At 22.3% G+C, this 26,352-nt stretch overlaps 8 protein-coding genes across 8 annotated transcripts; 2 read left to right on the top strand and 6 right to left on the bottom strand.

Annotated features, from left to right (window-relative positions):
• Nucleotides 1-1,612: 1,612 nt before the first annotated feature.
• On the bottom strand, nt 1,613-2,016 carry PVVCY_0402000 (fam-c protein; the record flags this gene model as incomplete). Its single annotated transcript, XM_037634982.1, has 2 exons — nt 1,613-1,837; nt 1,936-2,016. The coding sequence occupies 2 exons, from the start codon at nt 2,014-2,016 to the stop codon at nt 1,613-1,615; spliced, it is 306 nt and encodes a 101-aa protein (XP_037490170.1).
• Nucleotides 2,017-3,369: 1,353 nt separating this feature from the next.
• Nucleotides 3,370-4,476, bottom strand: PVVCY_0401990 (PIR protein CIR protein; the record flags this gene model as incomplete). The annotated part of the gene is made up of 3 exons (XM_037634981.1): nt 3,370-3,420; nt 3,560-4,306; nt 4,444-4,476. 3 exons carry the CDS (start codon nt 4,474-4,476, stop codon nt 3,370-3,372), a joined length of 831 nt encoding a protein of 276 aa, XP_037490169.1.
• Nucleotides 4,477-6,015: 1,539 nt separating this feature from the next.
• On the bottom strand, nt 6,016-9,066 carry PVVCY_0401980 (PIR protein CIR protein; the record flags this gene model as incomplete). The annotated part of the gene is made up of 3 exons (XM_037634980.1): nt 6,016-6,285; nt 6,375-8,909; nt 9,052-9,066. The coding sequence occupies 3 exons, from the start codon at nt 9,064-9,066 to the stop codon at nt 6,016-6,018; spliced, it is 2,820 nt and encodes a 939-aa protein (XP_037490168.1).
• A 4,193-nt stretch (nt 9,067-13,259) lies between these two features.
• Nucleotides 13,260-14,552, top strand: PVVCY_0401970 (lysophospholipase, putative; the record flags this gene model as incomplete). Its single annotated transcript, XM_008627646.2, has 1 exon — nt 13,260-14,552. The coding sequence occupies one exon, from the start codon at nt 13,260-13,262 to the stop codon at nt 14,550-14,552; it is 1,293 nt and encodes a 430-aa protein (XP_008625868.2).
• A 1,300-nt stretch (nt 14,553-15,852) lies between these two features.
• PVVCY_0401960 (fam-b protein) lies at nt 15,853-16,782 on the bottom strand (the record flags this gene model as incomplete). Its single annotated transcript, XM_008627647.2, has 2 exons — nt 15,853-16,539; nt 16,714-16,782. The coding sequence occupies 2 exons, from the start codon at nt 16,780-16,782 to the stop codon at nt 15,853-15,855; spliced, it is 756 nt and encodes a 251-aa protein (XP_008625869.2).
• Nucleotides 16,783-19,814: 3,032 nt separating this feature from the next.
• On the top strand, nt 19,815-20,300 carry PVVCY_0401950 (conserved Plasmodium protein, unknown function; the record flags this gene model as incomplete). The annotated part of the gene is made up of 1 exon (XM_008627648.1): nt 19,815-20,300. The coding sequence occupies one exon, from the start codon at nt 19,815-19,817 to the stop codon at nt 20,298-20,300; it is 486 nt and encodes a 161-aa protein (XP_008625870.1).
• Nucleotides 20,301-20,869: 569 nt separating this feature from the next.
• PVVCY_0401940 (protein RER1, putative) lies at nt 20,870-21,326 on the bottom strand (the record flags this gene model as incomplete). Its single annotated transcript, XM_037634979.1, has 2 exons — nt 20,870-20,922; nt 21,059-21,326. The coding sequence occupies 2 exons, from the start codon at nt 21,324-21,326 to the stop codon at nt 20,870-20,872; spliced, it is 321 nt and encodes a 106-aa protein (XP_037490167.1).
• Nucleotides 21,327-23,555: 2,229 nt separating this feature from the next.
• On the bottom strand, nt 23,556-25,561 carry PVVCY_0401930 (ras-related protein RAB7, putative; the record flags this gene model as incomplete). Its single annotated transcript, XM_008627650.2, has 7 exons — nt 23,556-23,625; nt 23,858-24,006; nt 24,082-24,156; nt 24,292-24,438; nt 24,605-24,663; nt 24,775-24,842; nt 25,509-25,561. The coding sequence occupies 7 exons, from the start codon at nt 25,559-25,561 to the stop codon at nt 23,556-23,558; spliced, it is 621 nt and encodes a 206-aa protein (XP_008625872.2).
• Between the last annotated feature and the right edge of the window lie 791 nt (nt 25,562-26,352).

Genomic DNA, 26,352 nt, shown 5'->3' with positions numbered 1-26,352 from the left:
CCATCTATATTTTTTAATTAATGGTGTATATATATCATTTAGAACATATGGATGCATTATATATTTATATAACTAAATATCATTTGATCTTTAATAATAAAAACCATAAATTAAGATAAAATTTACAATCATTAATATAATCCTTGTTTTTCTTTTATATATAATATATGCTTTTTCATTTTTAAATATAAAATTATGCTAAATATATATAATATTTAAAAATTGCATAGCCCAACAAATGCTATCAAATATGAGCAAATTAATTCAAATAAAATCCATGAAGCAGTATCCTAAATTTCCGATGTCAAAAATATGAATATATTTATTTTTATAATTATTGACCATATGCAATATTTAATAGTTAAAAAAAAATAATAATGAACAAAGGTTATGTTAATTCATTTTTCATTTTGTGTCTATTTTCATAAAGTGTAAACTCAAACCAATTTCAGTTAAAATCCCAAATGGTACTCCAACACTACATATACAAACACCTCCAAAATAAATGCTATGTTAAATATTTCCCATTTAAATATGGTATTTAGCACCTTTTTAAGAAAATTATCGTATTTTAATTCCTTATAGCTATCTCTTCAAAGAATTTCATTATACTTGTTTTCAAAGTTTTCATAATCAATATTTAAAATACCCGTGTCAATTGTTTAAATTGCCTATATTTTCATACCGAAAAAGGTATATACATTTTTATTGTCTTATATTGTGTTTATTCCACTGGTAGCCCATCATTAACTTATTTTTTTTCTTTGGAATTTTTGATGATTTCATCACAACCTTGTGAATTAAAATGTTCATTCCCATATTTATGCCTTTTAATTTGAATAACACGTTGCTGACCATACACTTTTTTATGTCCTTATCTATAGCATTTTTAATACATTTTATTTCTTCGTCATTAAAAGCATCTACAATATCCAAACTTGATTCATAAAAATTATTTAAATAAAATTGATTGTCTACATCTGCTAATATCCTATTATTTATTAATTTTTTGCATTTTCTATAGAATTAATTTATGTGTCGTTGTAATATATTTATTTATATTCATTAAAAGTATTTATGGATGTATATATTATATTATTTTTTTTTAAATAAATATTAAGTCTTCTATAAAAGACACACTATTTTTATATTTTACATAATGGGTTCTTAAATGTTGCAAAGTGATACTTATAAAGTTAATTATTATTTTGTAGTATTACACAAAAGAGAACAAAAGTCTATGTTGGCATTTACATAGTAATACCCAAAAATATATTAATAAAACAAATGTACAATGTCACACTCAAATTTGTGTGTTTAAAGCCAAATTTTATATAAAATAATAAAAAAACAAAAACATAAGTTATAAGACAGAATATACATTAATATGCAATTTTATTTATTTTATAAATGTACATATAAAATGTAAAATTATAAGCATACAAATAACAAATATTATAATTATAGCAAACGGATAGATCTTATTTCAATTATTAATTATTTTCTGAATTTTTTCACGAATTATATACAATAATGTAAATAAGCCAAAATATTTCCATGTAAGTAAATATATAAATGGGAACACTAATCATGTTCTTAATCAACATATTTATCAACCACAACAACCACAACAACCACAACCGTCATCTTCATAGTCTTTTTCATCATCATATTTATCATCATCCCATATATCATCATCTTCATTATTGTTATTATTATTGTTATTTAATTGCGTTTCACGTTGAAATTCTATAACATTTTTTTTGTTACTTCCGTTTATTTTCTTGATAGCACGAATGATTCTACTTCTTAATCCAGATGTCTTAGATTGATCATGCTATAAATAAATATAATAATATATATGCCATAACATGTAAATAACCACTATTATATAATTTTCTATATATTTGTTTATATTTTATTTTGGAAACTTACTTTCTGTTTCGAGCAATGTATTGATACAGCCAAAAGGCCATACAAGATGATACAAACTAAACTAAATATCCCTTTATTCATTTTTTTTATTAATAAAAATTGTTTTCCGAATCAGGTGGTTTAAATAATATATATGATTTATTCTTTTTAGCTTTCTTTTTATATATTATTGTTGTAAAACAATGATGCTATTATTTAATATTACAATTTGTTTCATTTTAATTTATATAAACAAGTTATATGCTATTTATGGGAATATATGTTGCTGCTATTTTAAATCGTCCATAAAATTATGATCCTGCAATTATAAGTTAAAAAAAATTTATATTTTATTTTTACTTTAATATAAATAATAAAAATAAAAAATAATATATTTTAAATGTATAAAAATATATGTATTGTTCGTGAATGTTTTTGTTTGTTTGAGCCATTATATTAAATATAACAAAATTATTTATAATTTTTTAAATAAAATGAACTGTCCACTAATTTATATACATGCAGAATTATATAAATATATAATAACCGCTATCAACAAAGATGTAACATGCAACTACTAAAATTTTTATATTTGTGTTTTTTTCAAATACAATCCCATTTTCATACATAATACATTATTTTAATTATAAAATCAATACATTTATGCAAAATTCAATCTAAAATATTTTTTGCATATTTTTATAAAATAAGTCTTTAGTTTAACTTAAAGGCTCATTTAATAATATACTTGATACTTTATAAAATTATATTTTTTATTTTTGTATGTTTACATGCAAATTAATATATATTAATTATGATAATAAAATATTATATGCAAACATATGAAAAACAATTATCAAAAATTATTATTTTCATCTAAACGTATTCTTATATGTTATACTTCTCGAATTTTTAATATTATTTAGTAATATTTTATATTTTTTTTATAAAAATAGGTAAATGAGCCCTAACATGGCTCTCGTATACTAACCCCGAATTATTTATACTAATAAATGAATATGGCTTATTTATTATTGCTTGAATTTTATATTGTCTTTTAAATACGAAAATAGAACTTATTAAATTTATCATATAAATAATGTTTTTTCTTTTATAAAGAAAAATAATCAACAATAAATATTATTAAAAATTATACAATTTAAATGTAATGTGATACTTAACCTTAACCCATTTATGGGTTCCACAAATACTATCTTAACCCGGACCCACAACATAAAAATCATATAAAAAATATGCAAAAATAATGCAAAATACAATAAATATATACATATATCTCTATATTTTATTGATTATATTATTTAAATATTCTTATAGACACAAAAATTATTGTTAAAAAATATCATCAAAAATGACTTGTTTCCAAATAGACATATTCTTAACATATATCAACATTATTACTCTTCCTGAACTAACCACTACTCTTCGAATCATATATTAAGTTTCATTTTCTTCTTTATTTTTTTTAATTTTTTTCTTATATATTGTCTTTGAAATAGTTTATCAATTCCAGATAATGAATACTAATATAAAAATGGTAATCGTATATATATTTTTTGATAAACGCATATAAGGGATCATAAAAATATAATTTAAATAATATAGTTTTTAATTCCTTATTATTTACCTTATAAGCAACTCCCAAGAAAACTGGTATTACAGAAAATGGCGATAAAACTGGAATTAATGTGCTTTGTGATGTTTTTATCTTTGGAAGAGATGAGAAATCACAAGATTTTTTATTATCATATTTATTTATTAAATTGTTATAATCATCTGATAATCTATATAATATTTGACTATATGAACTGTTTTTTATATTCTTAGAATATTTATTGAGTTCTTCAAAATTTTGAACAAATTCATTAGCTTTTTGTGAAAATTTTTCGCAATCTAACTCGGTTTTATTACAGTCACTATACATGCTATATAAGTTTTTTAATGCTTCATAAAAATTAGATATTTCTTTAATATTCATATTCATCAAATCTTTTTTTTTATCCATAATATCCTTATAACTCAGACTATTATCACCATATTTTTTCTTATTATAATCATCATTTTTTCCTATATTATTAGTATAAATATCATTTAATTTCTTGCCACTATATTCTGGATGTTGATTTAGTTTATAACTTAACCATAAAATAGCGTATTCAGCAAGTTTATCATAATCTAAACCATAATTCTTTAAATTTTTTAGCAAATAAATAACACCACAACTAGCATATTCAAAAAAATTAATACAAAAATTTCCATGCTCACCCCTGTAAGGACAATATTCTGAGATTGGTTTTCTAGCAAATTCAACTATTCCTCCACCTTTTTGCTTCTCCACACCAACAGCGCCATCGATCGTATTAATTGCACTATACTACAAATATATTTTATGAATTAAACAAAAAAACGTATTAATATAAATGCTAATCAAATGAAAATTAATATAATTTATGGGCGATACAACATGTAAAACACATAGTAAGAGAATATTTTATTTAAAAAATTGTATACCAGTTCCTTAATATTAGAATACGACTGTCCCATATTTTGGAGATTATGAGGGATAATAATATTTATATATATTACGTAAATATCTGTTGTATCTACTTAATATCTTTGCATACCAATTATATCTCGTTAATCATGCTATACTTATTTTATGACAATTATCTAAATTACCTTAAATGGAGAGTTGCTTAATATACTTTTGCCATATGTATATATGATCCATTTATACAAAAAATGCTATTGTTACTATAATCCTTAAAAGTATATAAATAGTTATTTAATAAGATATATTACAGTTTTATATAGTTGTTTCTTATAATATAGATTTTTCTAAAATTATAATATTTTTAAATTAAGTTACATGTTCCATTTTCTATTCAAATTACATAAATTTATATTATTTTTATTTAATCTAGATAAATTAATGGCCAATTTTAATATGTTCAATAACTTTATTTTTAATCCTATATACTTCAATTTAGAAATGTAACATATTGGGTTATCTTATAATATATCTTGAGCATCTTTTCTACGGTTTAAAACATCAAATAGCACTGAACCCATAGTATTGAGCTATTTTAAGCTTAAATAAGTCTTTGAATGCAAACCATTTTTAAAATAATACTTAGTAAATATTAATATATAACAATTAAATAACTATTGTTGAAAATTTTTAAGTATAATAGAAAATTAAGTATAATTAGGTTGTCATATTACACTTTAGCATGGGGAATATAATATGCATGTTATCTTTTAATATATAAATATTTTGTAGTGTTCATTTTTATCTTATGTATTTTAATGTTATAGCTATCAATGAATATACATTCAAATAATTTATTAAATTTTTTATATTTTGTTAATTTTATGATAAAACAATGCTGCTTGCAATTAAAGATAATTTATTAAACACTGATAATATAATCCATGGTAATATGGAATAATAAAAGACATTAACACAAATTGAGTCTTTAACACTTTCTCCATCGATTCAATTTTTTAGAATATAACCTCACATATCTCAAATAGTATCTTTAGTAAAATATATATCATTGGTACATTTATAATGCACTCTTATATGCTATTGATTTATCATTCATTCAATAAAGCATATATTATATATCTCTGTTATAAAATACCATTATATTTTTATATAATTTTTACTGAATATTTATAAAAAACAATTGTATGTAGCATATAAAAGGGAAATATGGGGCTACTTTTTATATTTTAACAAAATTGGAATATTTTTCAATAATAAATAATTTTATAAAAAATATATTTTTTAATCATTCATTATGTTAGTGATGTTTTTATTCTTAGAATTATATAAATCAATTTAAAATTGAAAATTAACCTTTCTAACGACATCATCTATATATATTATAATAATAAATAATTTCGATTATAATTATATAAATATATTTTTTAATTATATTTATGAATTCATTTACCTATAATAATAGTAATAAACGAATTTACTTGTTTATTATTGTTATATATTAATATGTATTTTAAATATAGTACCATAAGCATCTGAATATTACAAAAAATATAAGATATTAATTAAATTTATCATTCTATGGTGTCTCTTTTTCTTTTATAGACAAAAAAAATCAACAAAAAAAATAAATTAATAAATGGTATAGGATCAGCCTGCATAAGCTTGTATATATTTAATAATGAATATTTTTTTTCACCAACTGAATTTATAACCGGCTTTAGGTCTTTTTTATTATCATATGAACTTATAATTATTTTTGTCTTTCTATTTCCATCATGCAAATTTATAACTTTCTTCATGTTTTTTTTTTCTGATTTTTTTGATAATCCAAATGATAAATACTAAAATAAAAATATAGAGAATATATATTTTTTTACAATAATAAAAATTCTTTAAAAGTGTAATATTTAGTAATTATATTATTATTTACCTTATATACAATTAATAAAATAATGGGTATTAAAACAAGTGTAACTGAAATTCCAGTTAAATTACACTGTTCAGATGTACAACACACTAATGTGGCACTCATAAATTTTATTTCAGGTTTACAATCCCCTGATCCATTCCATGTAGTTGGAAATATATTCCACGGATTTTTCAAAATTATATCAGAACTTAATGATTTTACCAATTGACCAATTGCTTTGTGATTAGGGTGATTGACTTGTGGGGTTTGCGGTGTGATGGATTGTGTTTGGGGAGATGGTTGTTTTGGGGATGCTGGATCTATTGATGTAGTTGGCGGTGTAGTTGGTATTGGATCTTTTGGTGTTGGTGGTTGAGGCGATTGTAACTGATTAGATGAATTTCCTCCATCTGTTGGACTGCCTGGTCCAGAATGGTTGCCACCCGATTTAGGAGGGTCAGCTTGATTCAATTGGCTAGTTACATTATTAATAAATTCGCTTAAATAACTACTAGATTTATCGTAAGCACTTTTTAAATTATCCATAGTGTTTTTATATACATTGCTGATTTTATCCGTAACTTCTTTAACATTTTGCTGATTTTTTTGAATAAATTCGGAAGCTTTATTAAGTTTGTTCGTTCCTTTTAATATGTATTCAAGAAATGACGGTCCCAAACCAAAGGATCCTCCTGATGTACTTGATGCGGGATCACGTGGTCCACCACTTTTATCTCCTTGATCAGTTGATCCATCACTTGGATTTCCTTGATCATTTGATCCAACGCTTGGATTTCCTTGGTCACTTTTGGTACTACCTCCTCTATTAGCTCCACTACCTGAAGTTCCTGCTCCACCATTTGCTCCACCATCTTTATTTCCTTTGCCACTGTCGGGAATCTTTTGTCCAATTTTAGAACCATTTGCACCTCCTGATCCACTACTTGTAATTCTTTGACTACCTTGGCCATCGGTTGCTCCACTACTTTTGCTTCCTTGTTCACTTTTTCCATCGCCTATACCTTGTTGAGTATCTTTAACTAATTGATCAGCTAATCTAACACCTCCACCTTCAGATCCATGAACTCCACTACCTGGAACATTAACTGGATCTCTTGTATCACTATTTGAACTTTTTTGCCCACCATCTTTGCCTACTTGGGTGCTTGAATCTTCATGGCTACCTAATCCACTATTTATATCTTTTTTTTCAGTACCCGTGCCTCCAGATCCATCGCCTAATCCGCCAGATGTATCTCCTTTTTCACCAGACTTACCTTCTTTTCCACCAGCTGTACCACCAGGTTCACCCCCTGGACTTCCTGTTCCTATATCTGAGCCTGTTTGTGTTTTGCTTGAACTTCCCAATCCACCATCGGATGCATCACTTTTACTTCTTTTATCACCTTGCACACTATGTCCTCCATTAGATCCACTACCTGCATCTCCTTTTCCCCCATCTACTCCATTAACGGTATTTCCTGGACCATTTTGATGGGTTTTCCCTGCTTCCCGCGCTTTTAATTTAGTATCCGTTTCTGAAGGTGTTGAAGGTAATGATTGTGGCGGTGGTGCTGGTTTTACAGCTATTGGCTTTGTAAATTTTGATTGTTCAGATGGTGATTTTAAAGTTGATTGTACAGGTGGTCGTTTGGGCTGTAATGACGCTGGGTTTCTATATCCTGTATTTCTATGTTGTGTACTCCCGGAAACTCGTGTTTGGGGTCCTCCGATGGGGTTTTTAGATTTTTGTGATGCAATTTTTTCTCCAATTTGTTCATCCTTTGATTTCGATTCTAAACACTCTTTATCATCAAAGCTATATCTTTCATTAACGGTCACAAAATATTTATTTTCGTTTTTAAACGTTGTAAGATGTTTAATACGTTTAAGTAATGAATCTTTATCTTTACTACTAAGCTTACTATAAATATCAATTTTTTGCAATCTAAAAACTTCATATATCATTTTTAAATCATCCAATAATTGTAGATATGGTTTACATCCGTTAATAGAATTATGAATAGTTTTATAATAGTTATCACATTGTGTGTAATAATTTACAAGACGAGATTTATTAGGCTTTTGGAGATTTTTGTTATATTCAATAATTAGTTTACATATATAATTAAGTAAGTTATAAAATTCGTTCATTTTCTTAATAGTAGCCTTCTTATAAAGTTTTCTACTATCTACAACTTTCCAATAATTAACACTTCCCATAGATTTTTCTAAATTCTTTCTATAAGATTCTTCCAGAGTTGATTTATAATCGTTTTCCATCTTAAATAATTTATCGCCTAGCCATATAATAAAAATCTTAATATGCCGTTTGTCGCTATTTGCTCCATTTTTAAAAGCTTTATCAATTTCACTAATTTTGTCATGCAAATATGCACTCAAAGCACTAATTCTATCATTATTAGTTGTGCATTTAGGTTTGTTTGAATTATTTTCATAAGGGCAATAAGAATGGTATTGCGTTAATTTATTAAATTTTCTTTCATTGACAGCTCCCTTGGTAAAAAGATTATCAACTTCGGTAAGTAGGCCACACTAAGAAAATATTTTTAAAAATTTAAATAAAAATAAATACTAATAAAAATGTTATTGAAATGAAATACAATAGTAATTTGTAAATAGTGTAACATTCAAACAATATAAAGACATTTGTTTTATTTACAATTTATATACTTACTACTCTATCATCCATTGTAATGATATTTTATCTTTAGTCTGTCGATATTTGGCATCATATTATTTTTATATAAATATATATATATATATTAAGCCAAACAAAATCTGCAATTAAGCACATTATTGTTATTTTGAACATTTAAATTAATATTAATTCTAATATAATATCGTTACTAAAGGAACATTGCATTTACTTTTTATGGCAATTTATCTAAACCGCCTTATTTTTTAATTTATTTAAACATTTTTCATCATATATTTAAGGCCATTATTTTCAATAATTTTTGGAAATATCCTATTATACAATTTGTGTAGTCTTGTAATGGTTTAAATAAACATATATACTTACAGTTATAAGTTTAAATCTAAAGAAAAACATATGCTCTGTTGCTTTTTTAATAAAGTAATTTCATAAAATATATTATTATAAATATATAAAGAATTCGAAATATATTATCACTATAATTGATAAAAATATATTTGTATCTCATTGTTGGTATCATATATTGATATAAGTTATTATTCCGTATGAATATTACATTTTTAGCATTCATCCTAATAAATGTAAATCAAATTGTTTATTTAAATTATAATGTACAAAAAATAACTTATTATTAATTTTCCTAAATATATAATATTTAGTTTGTGTTTATATTTTATTAATAATATAAATGAATATCCCATTTAGAATGTGCAATAACTTTGTATGGAAATATATTTAATAAATAATATTATACTTCATATTTATGTATCTTTCTAAAATTAAGATTCAAAATGTGCAATTAAATTTAACATAATAATTACAAATTATAATGGCATGACAGCTAAATGAGTTTTATAGTGTGTTAATATATATGAAATGCATATTATCCTCTTCATTCTTATTAACTATTTAATATATAAATAGATACAAATTCAAAATTTAAGCTACAAAAACTAATTTAATAAAATTATTTTTCTATTATTTACTTAAATTTTATGGGCTTATAATTTTAACATTTCTTTTTATTTAGCGGTAATAATAAACTTTTAGAAGCAATATAAATGGATTTATCATTCTAGTGCATATTGCTAGCTAGAACCTAAACATATTATATACTACATATTTTATAAGAAAACATTTAGCTCAATGTAGAAAACTATGTTTTTATTCAAATTATTAATAAAATTAATAATGTATGCCTTTTTATTATTAATATTACTACATTAGAATTATATTCAAGTATAAATAATAATAATTATTTTTTATTTTCCGCATCTTTTCAGTTTTAAATAATATATATAATTAATGTATGTCAATGTATTCAAATAAAATGGATTTAATGATTTTTTCGTATTTAATGCTTTATCTATTGCTATCATTATTGCGTCCTGATGCATCATTGTATAGTACAACGGAGTAATTAATGCGTTTAATAAAAATACTTTAAATCAATTAGTAACTTTCCTTGTTTCATAGTTTTTAAATCAAGTATTTTATAATATATGTATTATTTCATAATAACAATATATTTAAATTATTTTAAAGTTTGTATATATATAATAGCCTAATATAAATATTATTAGTTCAAATAAAATTAATATTTAACTATATGAATCTTTCACAATAAAACAATATCTCAATATTAGCTATTGGTAGAATGTTTTACTAGTTTATATGTATAGATATATATTAATAATTCTAGTTCTATCTATCACATTATTTATAATTATTATAACAATTTATAACGCTAAATTTTATTAATATTCTTATATGCAATTATATTAACTATTTTAAATATAATTTATTATACCTCAAAAGTATAAGATAAAAAATAAATAGTGATCGATCTATTATTATACCTTTATGATAACTGAATTAAGGTGGATAAAGCAGATTTTATTAATACTAATTAATTTAATACAAATGTAAAGGAAATACAAAAAGAAAATAGTAACTGCAATTAAAAATTAAAAAATATTGTATATATAATTGATTTTTTTGTATTATTAAAAATGTTAGATGCACAATAATATTTTATAGACAATTTTACGTTGTAGATTATCGATCGATATTCCATGCATCTATATTTTATTACTATATGTTATATATTGGTAATATGCTTAATTAAAATTAAAAATATACCCATTAACCAGAAGTTATATTATATTGTCGACAATTGTTCCTAATGAACCATCTTGAAATTAATACCCTCTCATATGTAATGTTATTAATGCAATTCAGTTGGTATAATATAATTTAAATTAAAGTAATTTTGACCCAAATAATAAAATTTACTAAGTAAAACCTTTAACCAAATAAAGCAATATATTGTGTTATGCATAATTCAATATAGTCCAATAACAAGTTTTATATAATAGACAATTATGATATAACACAATGCGACTTCATATATATCCAATGCCTATATTAATACACGCAATGTAAATATTTTACTTTAATCATATTGAATCAGCATTAACACTCAATTATATATATTATACTTTATGAAAATGCGTGATATGTGACCCCATTCATATTAATGACTATATCCCTTTTTTGGTGGCATATTTGGACTTTTGAGCTTCATCTCGTGATTAAATTACGGGGGCGATACATATATTTAGTCAACATTTACAGACCAATAAATATGATCAAATTATAAAAAATTAATAAAAATATCACCCCAACAAAAACATCGATTCTATGAAACAAAACTATGATTCATAATACAGAACCCTAACCCAAAACAAAGCAAAACAAAAAATGTAAAGCATAGAGAAAAAACACTTATTAAGCATTTTATTTACTATTTTGCGTCTAATTATCTTCGTTATTAATTAACAACATTCCTCAGATCTAATTTAATGTATTTATATAGTAATACAAATATATTTTTTAGAAGTTTATTTTTGGGATATTCTATATAACGTGTATTTTTATGAAAAAATGTAACATAATGTTTTTTATAGTTTATAATATGTCGACAAATATTAAATAATAAAATGTATAAGCACATTTGTTTTTTCGCACCTTGATGATTTAAAATATTGCGAAAGGCTACCCTTCAAAACACTACCTTATATATATTTTGAGAATATTTAAAAATATAGATTCTGTTTTATTTTGTTAATGTATGCTAAATATAGTAACATATATATTCACCCAATTGTGATAATAATCTAAATTAAAACACATAAAGTGACCAAATTAACTTTTTATATGTGTTTGTAAAGTTTAGGGTTAAAATTATATCATAAAGTTTAGCACTTTGTTATTGATTGTAGACAATAATTTTAAGGTAAATAAAATGTTTATTATTTTAAATAAAAAAATGTAATTGTTTTTATAGATTTTCTTATAATGCATAATTAATGCCATAAACCATTATCAGTTCTAAAAATAATACATCTTTCTAGAGAATAATTATATTTTATACTTGTTATAATTAAAAAAATATATTAATAATATGTATATATATTTTTTGTTGATACCAACTTAAATGTACTTGTTATTGCATCAAAATAAAAATAAAAAATTTTTTTTTGGTTGTTTTTTTTCGTTGGTATTATAAATAAATATGATATGCATATTGTATTTGCTCATTAATATTTTTTAAGTAAAACCATTATATAAATCGTTATTTATTAATAAAAAATAATATATAACATTTATATATTTTAAATATATATTTTTTTCTTAGATAAATTCAAACTATCGAAATTAAGAAAATTAAAAAAAATAATAAATTATTGGAAAGCAATATATAATAATTTGTATTTATTTTATTATATCAATTGTAATTTCATCTGATTGCATGAAATGCTAGAAAAAACTCCGAAAATAAAATAAAGAACTATAATTATATACTTTTTTCATTTTTTATAAATTATTCACGATTTGTTATATTATTATGGCATACATACACTTCTACTAATATTATTTGATAAGGATGTAATACGTATGCAGAGTTTGCATATATAAAATTGTATACAGCCATAATACGATTAGTATGGTCTATTTTTTGTGTTAATAATCTATATTCATATCTTTAAAAAGAATATTACAATTATATATATGCATATATACATATTTTATGCAAAAAAAAAGACATTTGTTATTTAAAATACTTTATTAAAAGGAACAGTAATATGTATGGATATATTTTGGCTAAAAAATATATATATTTTTAATTGTATTATAGATTATTATGTTCCATAATATTTATGATGGAAAAAATTGAATTGAATAATGACGAATCAATAAATACAACATGTAATTTAAATGGTGATCCTAAGATAGGTTGGTTACGTAATAAAAATGGTTTACTTTTAAAAACATATAGATGGACGGTTAAAAATGCTATAGGAAATATATTGTTAATACATGGATTCGAAGCACATACTCGAGCAAATTTTATGAGAAAAAAATTAAAAATGCCAAATAACAATAAAGGCTTAGTAGTAGGCAATAATAATTACTATATTTATAAAGATAGTTGGATTGAAAAATTTAATCAAACTGGTTATTCAGTATTTGGAATAGATTTGCAAGGACATGGGGGATCACAACCGTTGGGGAAATTAAGAGGCACTTTTAATTGTTTTGATGATATAGTTGATGATGTAATACAATATATGAATCAAATTCACGACGAAACCTCAAATGATAGTCAAAAGGATGATGAATCCCATAATATAGTAACAACTAAAAAAAAAAAACTTCCTATGTATATTATTGGTTATTCGATGGGAGCAAATATTGCTTTAAGGATATTACAATTATTAAAGAAAGAAAAAGAAGATAGAATTAAGCCGCGTAGTTCAAATAACTATAAAAATAGTAGCACCATGTTAAACAATTCTACTAATATTAATGAAATTGACAATGATATGAATAATTCTAATAATTATGGTTCCGATAATTCCCGTGCTAATATCTCTGCTACGACAAATTCCATTTCTAATGGTAATCATGAAGGACACTATAATTATTTAGATAAATTCAATATTAAAGGCTGCGTATCTATATCTGGTATGGTGAGAGTAAAGTCAATATTGGATTCGGAGAACAAATCATTTTGGCAATATTTTCTTCCTATATTCATCTTCATGTCTTATGTCTTACCCCATATAGAAATTTCGTCAGAATCACGTTATAAAAAGTCAGGGTTTTTTGGTAATATATGTAAACATTATATATTTCCAAATATTAGTGGAACAAAATTTAAATGGAGGTCTGAATGTGTAAAAGCAACGATCAAATTGGATTGTGATGTTAATTATATTCCAAAAGATATTCCTTTATTATTTGTGCATTCAAAAGATGATAGTATATGCTCTTATGTAGGAATGATCTTGTTTTATAATAAATTAAATGTTAATGATAAAGAATTACATACTGTTGATGGTATGAATCATGGTACAACGATTAAGCCAGGAAATGAAGACATTTTAAAAAAAATTATTGATTGGATTTGTAATTTAAGAAAGAATGGTGAAGACAAAATAGAAAATGGATAAGAAAATTAAATATAAAATATGCGTTAATAATGTTTATATTAAATGGTGTTTTGGATTTTTATAAACATAAATGTAACGTTTTTAATTAATTTTTTAAGTCAAAACAAGAAAAGATAATAATAAACATATTATATCTTTTTACATTATATATATATATATATATTCTTTGCTATTTCAGATTTTTTTTTAAATTAAATTTGTATATAATGATTTTAGCTGCAATTTGAAGGTATATATAATGCTAATTTGTGAATCAATATGAATTAAAACTAATTATAAATAACCTTACTTTTAATTAACTTTTATTTTCTTATAATTAATAAAAGGGGAATTAAAGTAATAATCATTTACATTTATTATTTGTTGTTTCTTTATATGTAATACAATTTTAAGGATGTAAAAACAAAGAATCAAATTTAGTGTTAGAATATCATTTTTAAAATAAAATGTTGGTGAATCAATTTAAATTGTGCTAGTATTATTACTTAAACTTGTAGAGAAACATATATTTATATATATTTTATTTGGCACCATAATATTAGAATATTTATGTTAACATAACGTTGTATTTCCATTCATTATGGTTGCTTTAAATTACCATAATAAAGTCTTTTTTTGTTTAAGAAGGTTTTTTTTGTATATCATTTGTTTATGTCTTTTAATATTAGGATGAATCTGTATGCATTAATTTTGTGAATACTACAAAGATAACTGTTATTATTTATGAAGATCTTTTATTTATGATATTTCTTTCATATTAATGGTTATGCCCCCTTTTGGGAGCATATTTAGGCATCGGCTCGGGATTAAACATACTAGGATGGTACATATATTTAATCAACATGTATAGGCCCCTAAATACGATCAAATTATAAACAAATTAGTAAAAATATGCCTCTAACCCAAAACATAGATCGCATAGAACAAAGCTATAATTCAAATACAGATCACTGAGACAAAATATAGCTTATACTCTCACTAACAAATGTGTTTAAATTAAGTTTATTTAAAATAATTATAAATATTAACTAAACATGAGTAAATCAAAAATCCATTAATATATAATATATATCCATGGAATAAGGATAAATGAGTTTTTGAAAAACAGTAAACAAAGGCGAATTAAGTATATAATGTGGTTGTATATTAAATTAAAAAAATATAATACTAAAACAAACTATTTAATCAAATTTCATTATTCTATAAAATATAAAAAGTGTGACAGTTATGCCATAAAATATTAAATATATTATTTTTAATCATTTAAACAAGTATGATAAAACATAATAATATAGAGTGGTTATTTAGATTTTTTAGATTTTTTAGTGAAAATTTTTAAGTTTTTCCAAAAGTTCTTAATTGAGGAAAATACCTTCGGTGTAAGTAGTAATACTAAGTGCCACGATTTTGACTTTATTATATTCGAAAAACTTACTAAACCCGTCTCCCTGTTTTTAACATTTTTTTTTAATTTTTTTTTTGGATTTTTATTAATTTGTATTTCCTTATAAATATCATTTGATGCAATTTCATCATATTTATTTTCAAAATTATCATTTTCCCTCTCTAAAATATTTTCATGTTCTGATGCAGAAATATTTTCCTCTTTTTTTACCTTTCTTTTATTATGTATCGGTTGTATTTCTAATTCATTACTATTTATACTATCAAGTTGTTTTTTTGCTTCTTCTAATTCTTTTCGAAGTTCCTGAATTATTTTTTTCGTTTCCTCATTTGCATTATTTAATATGTGTGTTGTATTACTTTCTTCACGCTTCTTTATATGGGAATCTATAATATCTTGAAGATTTTTTATTTCTTCGTAATCACCATTGCATCCATTAAATTGGCTTTCAAGACTCGAAGATGATTGATAAAAATCATTTAAATCGAATTGACTGTCTGCATCTGTTAATATCCTATTATTTTTAAAATTTATTATATTCCTTTCAATATATATGTTTCTCTCGTATATGAAGTATAATTCCTGCAAATAATTGAAATATTTATTAACATATATATAACTAATTTTAACTGTTTCTTTAACATAAGTGTCTTATCAATACATGAAACAATAATATAAGGTTAATGCAAAACAAAATACATGCGAAAAATATAATGAAATATTATTAATAATAAAAGAAAATAATATGTGACTTACATTTTGGACATATTCAAAAGAACAAATAATAATTGAAAAAAAAGCAAATTTAAAAATACTGACTCTCATTTTTGATTTTATTCATTAAATAAATGGAATCATATTGTAGTATGAGATAATGATAACTTAATATTTATTCTCAAAATAGTAATATTTATTAGTTCTTTGTTCTAAAATATGTGAATAAATGAATATAACCATAAAAAAATATGAAATTTATTTCATTTGTTAATATTTTCCATTTTCAATCGAACTAATTAATGTGTACTGTGTAATAAACTTGTTGCATTCGTTAAAACCATTTATGGACACAAATATTATATTATTTATTTTTTAAAAGTACACCTTTTGTATATTTTAATTAAAAAAAATATACAACAATTTAATAAGCGCATAAAAATGTGTATGCTTGATCGTGACCATTTTTTTTATTTGAGTCATTATATTAAATACAAAAAATTATTTTTAACATTTAAAAAAAAAATATATATAATAACTGCTACCATCAGATATATAAATACACAATTGCGAACATTTTTACATCTTAGCTTTTTTCAAATATAACCCATTTTCGTACAGAATACATTATTTAATTATGACCAAACAACTTTATGTAGCAGATCTAACTCCAATATGTTTTTTGGATATTTTTATATAAATAAGTCTTTAGTATAATTCAAGGCGCATTTAATAACAGGCTTGATATTTTATAAGCTTGATATTTTATAAGCTTGTGTATTTTATTGTTTATTTACAAGCAAGTTAATATATATTAATTATGATAATAAAATACTAGATACATATATTGTAATCAATATATGCAAACATATGAAAAATAATTACAAAAGTTAGTATGTGCATCGAAATACGTTCTTATTTGTTATACTCCTCAAGGGCTTAATATTATTTAATAATATTCCGTATTTTATTTTTCTTCGTTTTTTTAAAATATATGATCTCGATAAATAAGCACTTGATATTTTTATTTATATAATATACTTTTGAATATATATTATTTCTATTAAAATCATATAAAACACCCATATTTTCAAATATTCCTCGTATAAATAACACAGAATAATACATATGAAATCAAACAGTCAAATACATTTCATAACCAAACGCTTAACTTTGTCGTATTCATTAAACATATATTATAGTACCTTTAATAGTTAAACATTCGATTATCTTTATTTTTATAAATATTATTTAAATAAAACATAAATATAGTACATTAGTTATCATAGAGAATTTCATCATATAGAAAATTTATTTTATGTTTTATTATAAAATATGAAATATAGCCCTAATATGGATTCCCTTTACAAAAATTAATTATATTAATAGAAAAATTTACTATTTAATATTCTTTAAGTTTACACATTTTTTAAGCTCAATTTCAAATATAATTAAATCTACCATTATATTGGGTTTCTTTTTCTTTTATAGACAAAAAAAGTTATCAAAAAAAATGAATCAATAAATGACATAGGATCAGCCTATATAAGTTTGTATATATTTAATAATAGAGATTTTTCCTTACAAACGGAATTTATATATTTTTTAGCCTGTTTTTTTGAATATATGAATTTATAATTGTCTTTTCAGTTTTCTTTCTAGAAAGCAAAATTATAACCTTTTTTAAAATTTGAAGCAATATGCATTGTAATATATAAAGGTTATTTCTTATATGTCAAACAACATAATAATAACAATAATAATTATATTGCATAAAAAAACGAATATATAATTTTAAAATTTTGTATACAATCATATATTTACTTTGAATAAACTTGTAAAACAATAAAAATATAATGTTAAAAGTATTTGTAGAACACGCTTAATGAAATATGATGATAATAAATGATTCATTATAATATTTAGGCGATGTAATATTAAAGATACATTAAATTTATTAAGATTACTAATTCACTTATATATCAAATTGAAGGGCTATATTGGTAAAAATCATTTTCTATTTTTTTGAAAAACAAATTATTATATGTTGTACAAAATCATGGATATATGCCTTAAGTGTGTGTGTATGCTCTTTAAATTTGACCGCACAATAATCTACGCTTTATTATATTAAGACGATTTCAAATGTTAATAATCCTAATTTTCAATGTCTAACTCAATTATTTTATTTTTTAGTGTATTTAAAAAAATAATTTTATACATATACAAAAAGTAATATATGTCATGATGGCTTGCTCTTGTTTACACCTGCAAAATATTTGGTAATTGCTTTTCAATTCCAACTTTTGTGGCAGTTGCTTTAGTAATGTAAAAAAATTGGCATATAAAATGCTATATGCTATATAATATTTTAAGCATTCCCCAAATGATATAATTATGATGAATATATTCAAAAATACATATATGATATATAATATATTTTTAAAATCCCTTCATTTTTGAATAAAGTGAATTACCATTAAAAAAAATATTTCCTCGATGCTAGCATCTGTTAACACATTTTAATTCTTTAAACATTTTCATATATTGAATTATTATGCTTGCAATTATCAGTTTAATTATGAAATTTATTCAAAAAAAATATAAATTTATGTATTTTTTTTGTAGAATTTTTTTTTATATATCAAAACAAAATATTTATATTTTTAATAAGCTTATGATAACATAAGCAGGCGAAGTACATTTATATTTTATAATTTTTTTTTGTATGTAATTTAGCACAAATATATAATATTCCCAAATCATCATTAAACAATTGAATTAACTACAAGAAATAAAAAATAAAAAGAAGCAAACAAAGAAAAAAATATATCGTTTATAAACAATTAGGCTAAATTATTGTGTCCCCAAACGTTGCTTACATTCTCTGCTACAACATTATATCATAAATAATATTTACTTAAAATATATCTAATTATAAAAGTTGTTATTTTTTTGTTTTCCATAAATTGGTTTCAACCAAAGGTATTAAAAATAAAACATGTATAAAAGAAAACCAGCTGCCATAATAAAATTCCTATATATATATATACACATATGACACAAGTAACCATATAATATGCTCATTTCACAAACAGATTTATCACTTAAAAATAAATAAATACAAAAAATGCTATAAAAAAATGAATTATGTCTCTGAAGCGAAAAAATATTTCTCTATTTTTCAAGTAAATCATATATTGTGTAGAAAAAGCAGAGTAAATAATATAAAAGAGCACTGTTATAATAAATTCCATTTTAGCACGAAAAATAATAACTATAATAACAACTCATTAAATACAAAAACTACTAATGATACAAAAAATAATAATTATGATTTTTCAAAGCCTAAATATAAAATAATTAATTCGCAACCAAAAAGAAATTTAAGTGTCTTTGGGTATAACAGAGGAAAGTTTTTTGTAAGCATAAAGAAAGATTTTACTAGTTTTGTAGTTAATTCTTTAATTATTTTTGTTTTCCTTTATTCAGTTTATACATTAGCGCCAAAAGAAACAGTATCTCAAAGAAGGAAACGAATTATTACAGAAAGATTAATGAAAGAGTACAATATTTCGGATAAGGATCTCGAAATGATTGAACAGTACGATGATGCTACTGGAAGATAACACTTTATTATTAAAAATGATTAAAATATATGCATTTATCTAAAGTAGTTTTATTTGCTATTTTCTTTTTTTATGTTATATGCCCTTACTTTTTTTTAAATTAACTATTTGTATACCAATTATCATTGTTAAACCTTTCTGTTTTTATTAATGAATAAAAAATATACAATACCATTATTCATAAAATATGTCTTCTCCTATTAATGTATAGTACCAATGATTTCATTTAAATGCATTGGTGTTCAAATATTACATAAATAATTCATAAAATATATATCAGCGTATATTATGCCACAAAGCTTAGTATAATGCTCATCGAAACATAAACTTTTATATTTGTTTATTAATTTTTTTTAGCATTTAAAAGATTTAATTTACAAAACTATATGTAATAATTATATAAATAAATTAAACAATTATATATTAAGCATTTTAACAATAAATGAATAAAACAATAATATTCTACTAAAATTAAAAAAATATAACTATATATATAAGAAAAAAACTATACACTAATTTCGTTCAAATATGAGTCCTCCTATATAATAATATGTATAGGATATTTAACTTTATTTGTTTCGTCCACTCCCCCGAACGATGGAACCATATGTTTGCTTGGTAGCTGAAAAAGAAGAAAAGTAAATGAATATATGCACGCGTCTATATATATATGTATCACTATTCAATAATATGCTTATATACTTTCTTTAAAATTGAAAAAAGAATGTATTCGTTTTTTTTAAATATTAAAACATTACATGTGTTAAAGGGTAAATATTTAAATCTGATCATATTTTTAATTTGTTCCTTCATAGTAGCCAAAAATAAACATATAAAATAAAAAAGTAATAAGGGCCAGAATACAGGTATGTCTAAAAATGGGAAAAATGTGCAAACTATTGATAACAAAATAGCTCTCGTTGAATATAACCAAAATTTAAATTCATTTAATTTCCTTAAAAATGGTCTAAATTCTTTTTTTTCATCAGGATTATTATCTCTTTTTTGTTCGTTGGTTTGTTTCATAGGAAGCAATAATCCATTATTCTCATTTTCATACTGCTCATATATTTCTTCAATATTGTGAGGGGTTAAAAATCTTAAAAATAAATTTAACAAAAAAATCGATAATGCATACGATACAACATAAAATCCAGTTACATAATAAACCCTAAGTACATATATAATAAATAAGCCCAGTAATGAAAACCATCTGGTTTTCAAATATAAAGTTGTTTTGTCTATATAATAGTTGTGCGTGTTAATTAGTTTTTTTAATAAATCGGGAATAGGCACTTCAACTTCTTCCATTTTTTTATATCTTAGACTTATTTTGAACTTATTTAATTCTTATATTTTTTCTAAATTTATAATTTCCATTTAGAATTAATTATTCTTAGCTACATATATGTATAAGGAATATGTATGCCCTTATTTCCTATAATAACTAATTACTCACATATAAATATATATAATATAACAAGTCAAAAAAAATATGCACACATTAACATATATACCAAATTTAAAAAAATATAATAAAAAACAAATTATATATCCTACTATTTTTAAATAATTGTTGATGATTATAAAAATCAATTTATTGTTTTTGTCTTAAAAATATCCATATCATATACACAACATTTCCATAAAATAATATATGTTTTGCATTATAATAATATCACCAAAACATAATATTATATTCGAATTATTTATTCATTTTTCGAAAAAAAAATATATATATATGTAATAAATAGTTATATGAAAAAAATATTATATATATAAAATATAATTTTCTAACATATGGCATACCGAGTGTACATAATTACAGTTTTTCAAAAAACTTATAGTAATATCACGAATTTGTCCTTTATAAAAAATCCTTAATACTTATAATAATCAATATATTATCATAAAGGAATACTATAATATTTTTTGCCGGCGAAAAAATACAAAAGTATAATTTCACTTATTTATTTTTTTTGTAATCATATTTTTTTTAATATAAAGAATATATTAATTATCATTTTGGAACAAATATAAAAATACCATTTTTATTTTTTTTATAAAAAATTATATGCAAATGTTATAGCAAAATTTTATACGCGCAAAAATACGAAGGAAACATGCGCATATTATATTATACATATTGTATACATTATAAATTTTTAATCTATACGCAACGACCATTCAAAAACAGTATTTTATTATATCTATTGTCTTAAAATATTCATAAAAATTATATTAATGCAAAAAAAAAATAGTATAATAATCATCATCCAAAAAATATATATGCTATTAAAAATTATAATAACTTATCATAAACTATTCCCAAAAATACTAATTATTATACTTTCTCACTATATATATTATTTGAATAATATATGCGATATAAACATTGGTATAAGTTTTATAGATTTTAACTACTTGTTTTTTAAATGACAAAATTCAATATAAACATAGAAAAGAATATATATCTAATATAATAAATAAAAAGAGTATATTTTTAAAACAAAATGACTGTATTCATTACCATAATGTATTTGTGCTAATTTTCACAAATATATAGCTTCATATTGTGGATTCGACTAATAAGGAAACAAATCAATTATTAAAAAAATGAGATAAAGGGGGAAATATAAATCCGCATATACATATTTATATATTGGTTTACTTTTTGGGAAAATCGTGATACATATAAACTGTTATATACAGCTGCGAATTTTATTTGTCCTTAATTATTCTAACATTAAAAATAAAAGTTATTATATACTTTGCGATGATATATATACATTTATTGTATTTATCTATTTATAATATTTCATAATAATTGACTATGGAAATGCAAAGATTGTGCTGCTTCCTAAATACTAAAAAGTATATTTGAACACAATATTTTTACTTAAATGCATTTCCTTGGATATAATAATGCATAAAAATTGTATTTCATTATTTTGTTTTTAACGTATTTAAACAATATATAAAATAATAATAAATTTTATTGAATGTCTCTTATGTGTCAACAAATGACAAATTGATTTGCATATAAGATCATTATTATACATATATGCATTCATTCTGTAATAATCACGCACATAAAGACATTTATATACATATATACAACATTGTGGATAGTGTATATAATTTCCAGTGAAAAAAAATTTTCATAGAAAAACAATTACAAAAAGATATCGGATAAAAAATATAATAAATAATGCTTTTTAGTAATAAAAAAAATTTATTGTCTTAATATTTTAATTAACAACAGCGGCTTTTGTATATTTTTTGATCATTATGGCTATTTAGACTAAAGGTTTCGGGTAGATATCTGATTAGAATAAATAAAATAAGAAAGCATTAATAAAGTGTGATGTGTGCATGGCTTTCAGAAAATACTATATGTAAACAATAGCATTTTCGCATGAGTTATGCATAATCGCAGAAGATAAAATATGAATGACAACAGGAGTACATGTAAATTTTTATTTTAATATATAAATAAAGAGAAAAAATATTTTTATTTCCTATATTTATCATTATTTTTTGTTGCATTTTCTTACATTTGCTCCTCTTGAAGTTCTTGCTTCATAGCCTTTCTTGCTATTTCATCAAATGCTTGATCAACGTTAATTGCATTTTTGGCACTTGTCTCAAAGTATGGTATATTATTATTTGCTTTACACCATTGCAAAACTTTTACAGATTGAACCTAAAAAAAACATATGTATATATTGACCCATACTAACATACTTATAAATGATTGTATTATTTGCTTAAAAATTACTTTTCTTTTATTCGTTTCATCAACTTTATTTCCAATTATAACAAAGGGGAAATTTTCAGGATCCTTTGGACTTGCCTGAAAAGAGAAAATATAAATTAATGAAAAAGTATTATCCAAAATGTTACATGAACATATTTATGTTAATGATTATGAAAAGAAAATATGCTTGCATATGCATTTGGAAAAATAGTTTTGCTTCATTTTCTTTACTTGTATTAGAAATTCATCTTTCCAAGATTCTAAAGATTCATAAGTTTTGTAATTTGTTAAATCAAAAACTAAGACACAACAGTCTGCTCCTCTATAAAAGGCCACACCTAAACTTTGAAAGCGCTCCTGCCCTGCTGTATCCCATATCTAAGATAAACATTTTGTAAAATATGTGCAATACCAATAATGTAAAATGTATCATTGTATCATTATGTAATTCGTGATATTATAGTATTGCAATAATAGCAAGTTAATTAATACATCAAATGTATATATACGTATAATTGTAATATTTATTTCATTCTCATATAACCTGCATAGTTAATTGCTCATTGTCAACTACTGTTTCCTTTGTTAAAAAATCTGCTCCAACTGAAAAAAACAAAGTTTTATTAAATTATATTAAGATGATAATAATAGAATGACTTCATAACATAAGCACACCCTAAAATCATATATGATATTATCAGATTATATAATTACTTGTAGCTTTGTATTGATTCGTAAACTTTTTATTTACGTATTGATTCATTAATGATGTTTTTCCAACACTGCATAGAGGTAAAAAAAATACACATAATTAATATAATAGGTACAAACTATTTGATAGTAATATAGTCATCTTGAATCAGGCAGTAAGCATTATGTAATATAAATATATTTGTTAGATATATAATATTTATTAATTCAAAATTATTAATTAAAATTTAAAAATATTTGTCCTATATTAAATTATATTTCGTTTTCTGTCCCATATAACTTTTATGTTTAAAAAAAATACACCCCTTTATTTTCTTAATGTTTTTATCTTTCCAATCTTTTACACATAATTCTTAATAGCAACATATGATTGCTATTAAAATTCCATTTGTTTACAAACAAAATTCAAAGCACACATGTGTAAAATTTATGTTATAGACATATAGATATGCTCATTTATTATAACATTTCAGTAACCCTTTTATACTTTTTAAATGCATATCTTAATATAGAAACATGCATAATGCATTAATATGCATAAAATACATATTACTTAAAAAAATAATACAAAATATGCTAATCGTATTTTCTTTCACAATTAATTATGTTTGCAATGTAGTTTTCTCGTTTTCTGCCCCTTTCTTTATATTCTTCTTAAATACAATATATAATTTATATTTTTCGTAAAATATTTAAAATAAATATAACTGTATTGTTTTTATGTTTTGTGTGTTTACCCACTATCCCCAAGAATGATAACTTTTAAAATGGTTCTCTTTTTATTTGACATAATTCTTTTTTCTTTTTCTAATAGTTATTTTTATTTTATGGGAAACTATTTTCAGTTTATCTTATATGTGTAAATAACAGAAAAATCTGAACATATATGTAAGAATATACATATAATATGGTTATAATAGTTTTCCTTTTAATTTAAAAAACTATTATATCAGTATCCTTTAAAAATATACTTCGATAATGTTTCCTTATCTTTTTTATTACTATACAATAATATAAGCTTTTTAGCTAAAGATTAATTTCGAAAATAAAATAAACAATATAATAATAAATCAAAATATGAAACTTAAAAAATATATAAGTATGGAAATAAATAATAAAAATCAGCGTTATATTTGTATATGCGCATAATATATATTTTTAATATTTTACAATTACATTATGCAATTTATAAATACATTTTTTTTTCCATTTATACCAATTTAAAAAAATAATTATATATAATTGTTCTTATGTAAAAATTACTCCCATCAAATGTATATATAATATAAACATTGTGATACCAACTTATTAACCCAATCACATATTTATATAAAAAATATGCATGATTCAATTGTTTGTATATTGTGTTTTTATAGGATATTTATTAAAATTTTAATGTAATGCGTTTTTATACACCAGTGTGCAATTATATATTCCCTTAAATAGTATGAGGAAAATTTTTAAAAGTACATAAATTATATAATGAATTTTACAATTTTCTTAAAAATTATATGGACACCTTTTTTAAGCAAATATAGCAAAATATATTTATGTTGATATTCATTTGCGCTACGAATATGT

This window comes from Plasmodium vinckei (assembly GCF_900681995.1).
Source record: "Plasmodium vinckei vinckei genome assembly, chromosome: PVVCY_04".
In the NCBI taxonomy this organism is placed as follows: Eukaryota; Apicomplexa; class Aconoidasida; order Haemosporida; family Plasmodiidae; genus Plasmodium; species Plasmodium vinckei.
Note: the sequence above shows the minus strand (reverse complement) of the source record. Positions and strands in the feature narration are given on the sequence as shown.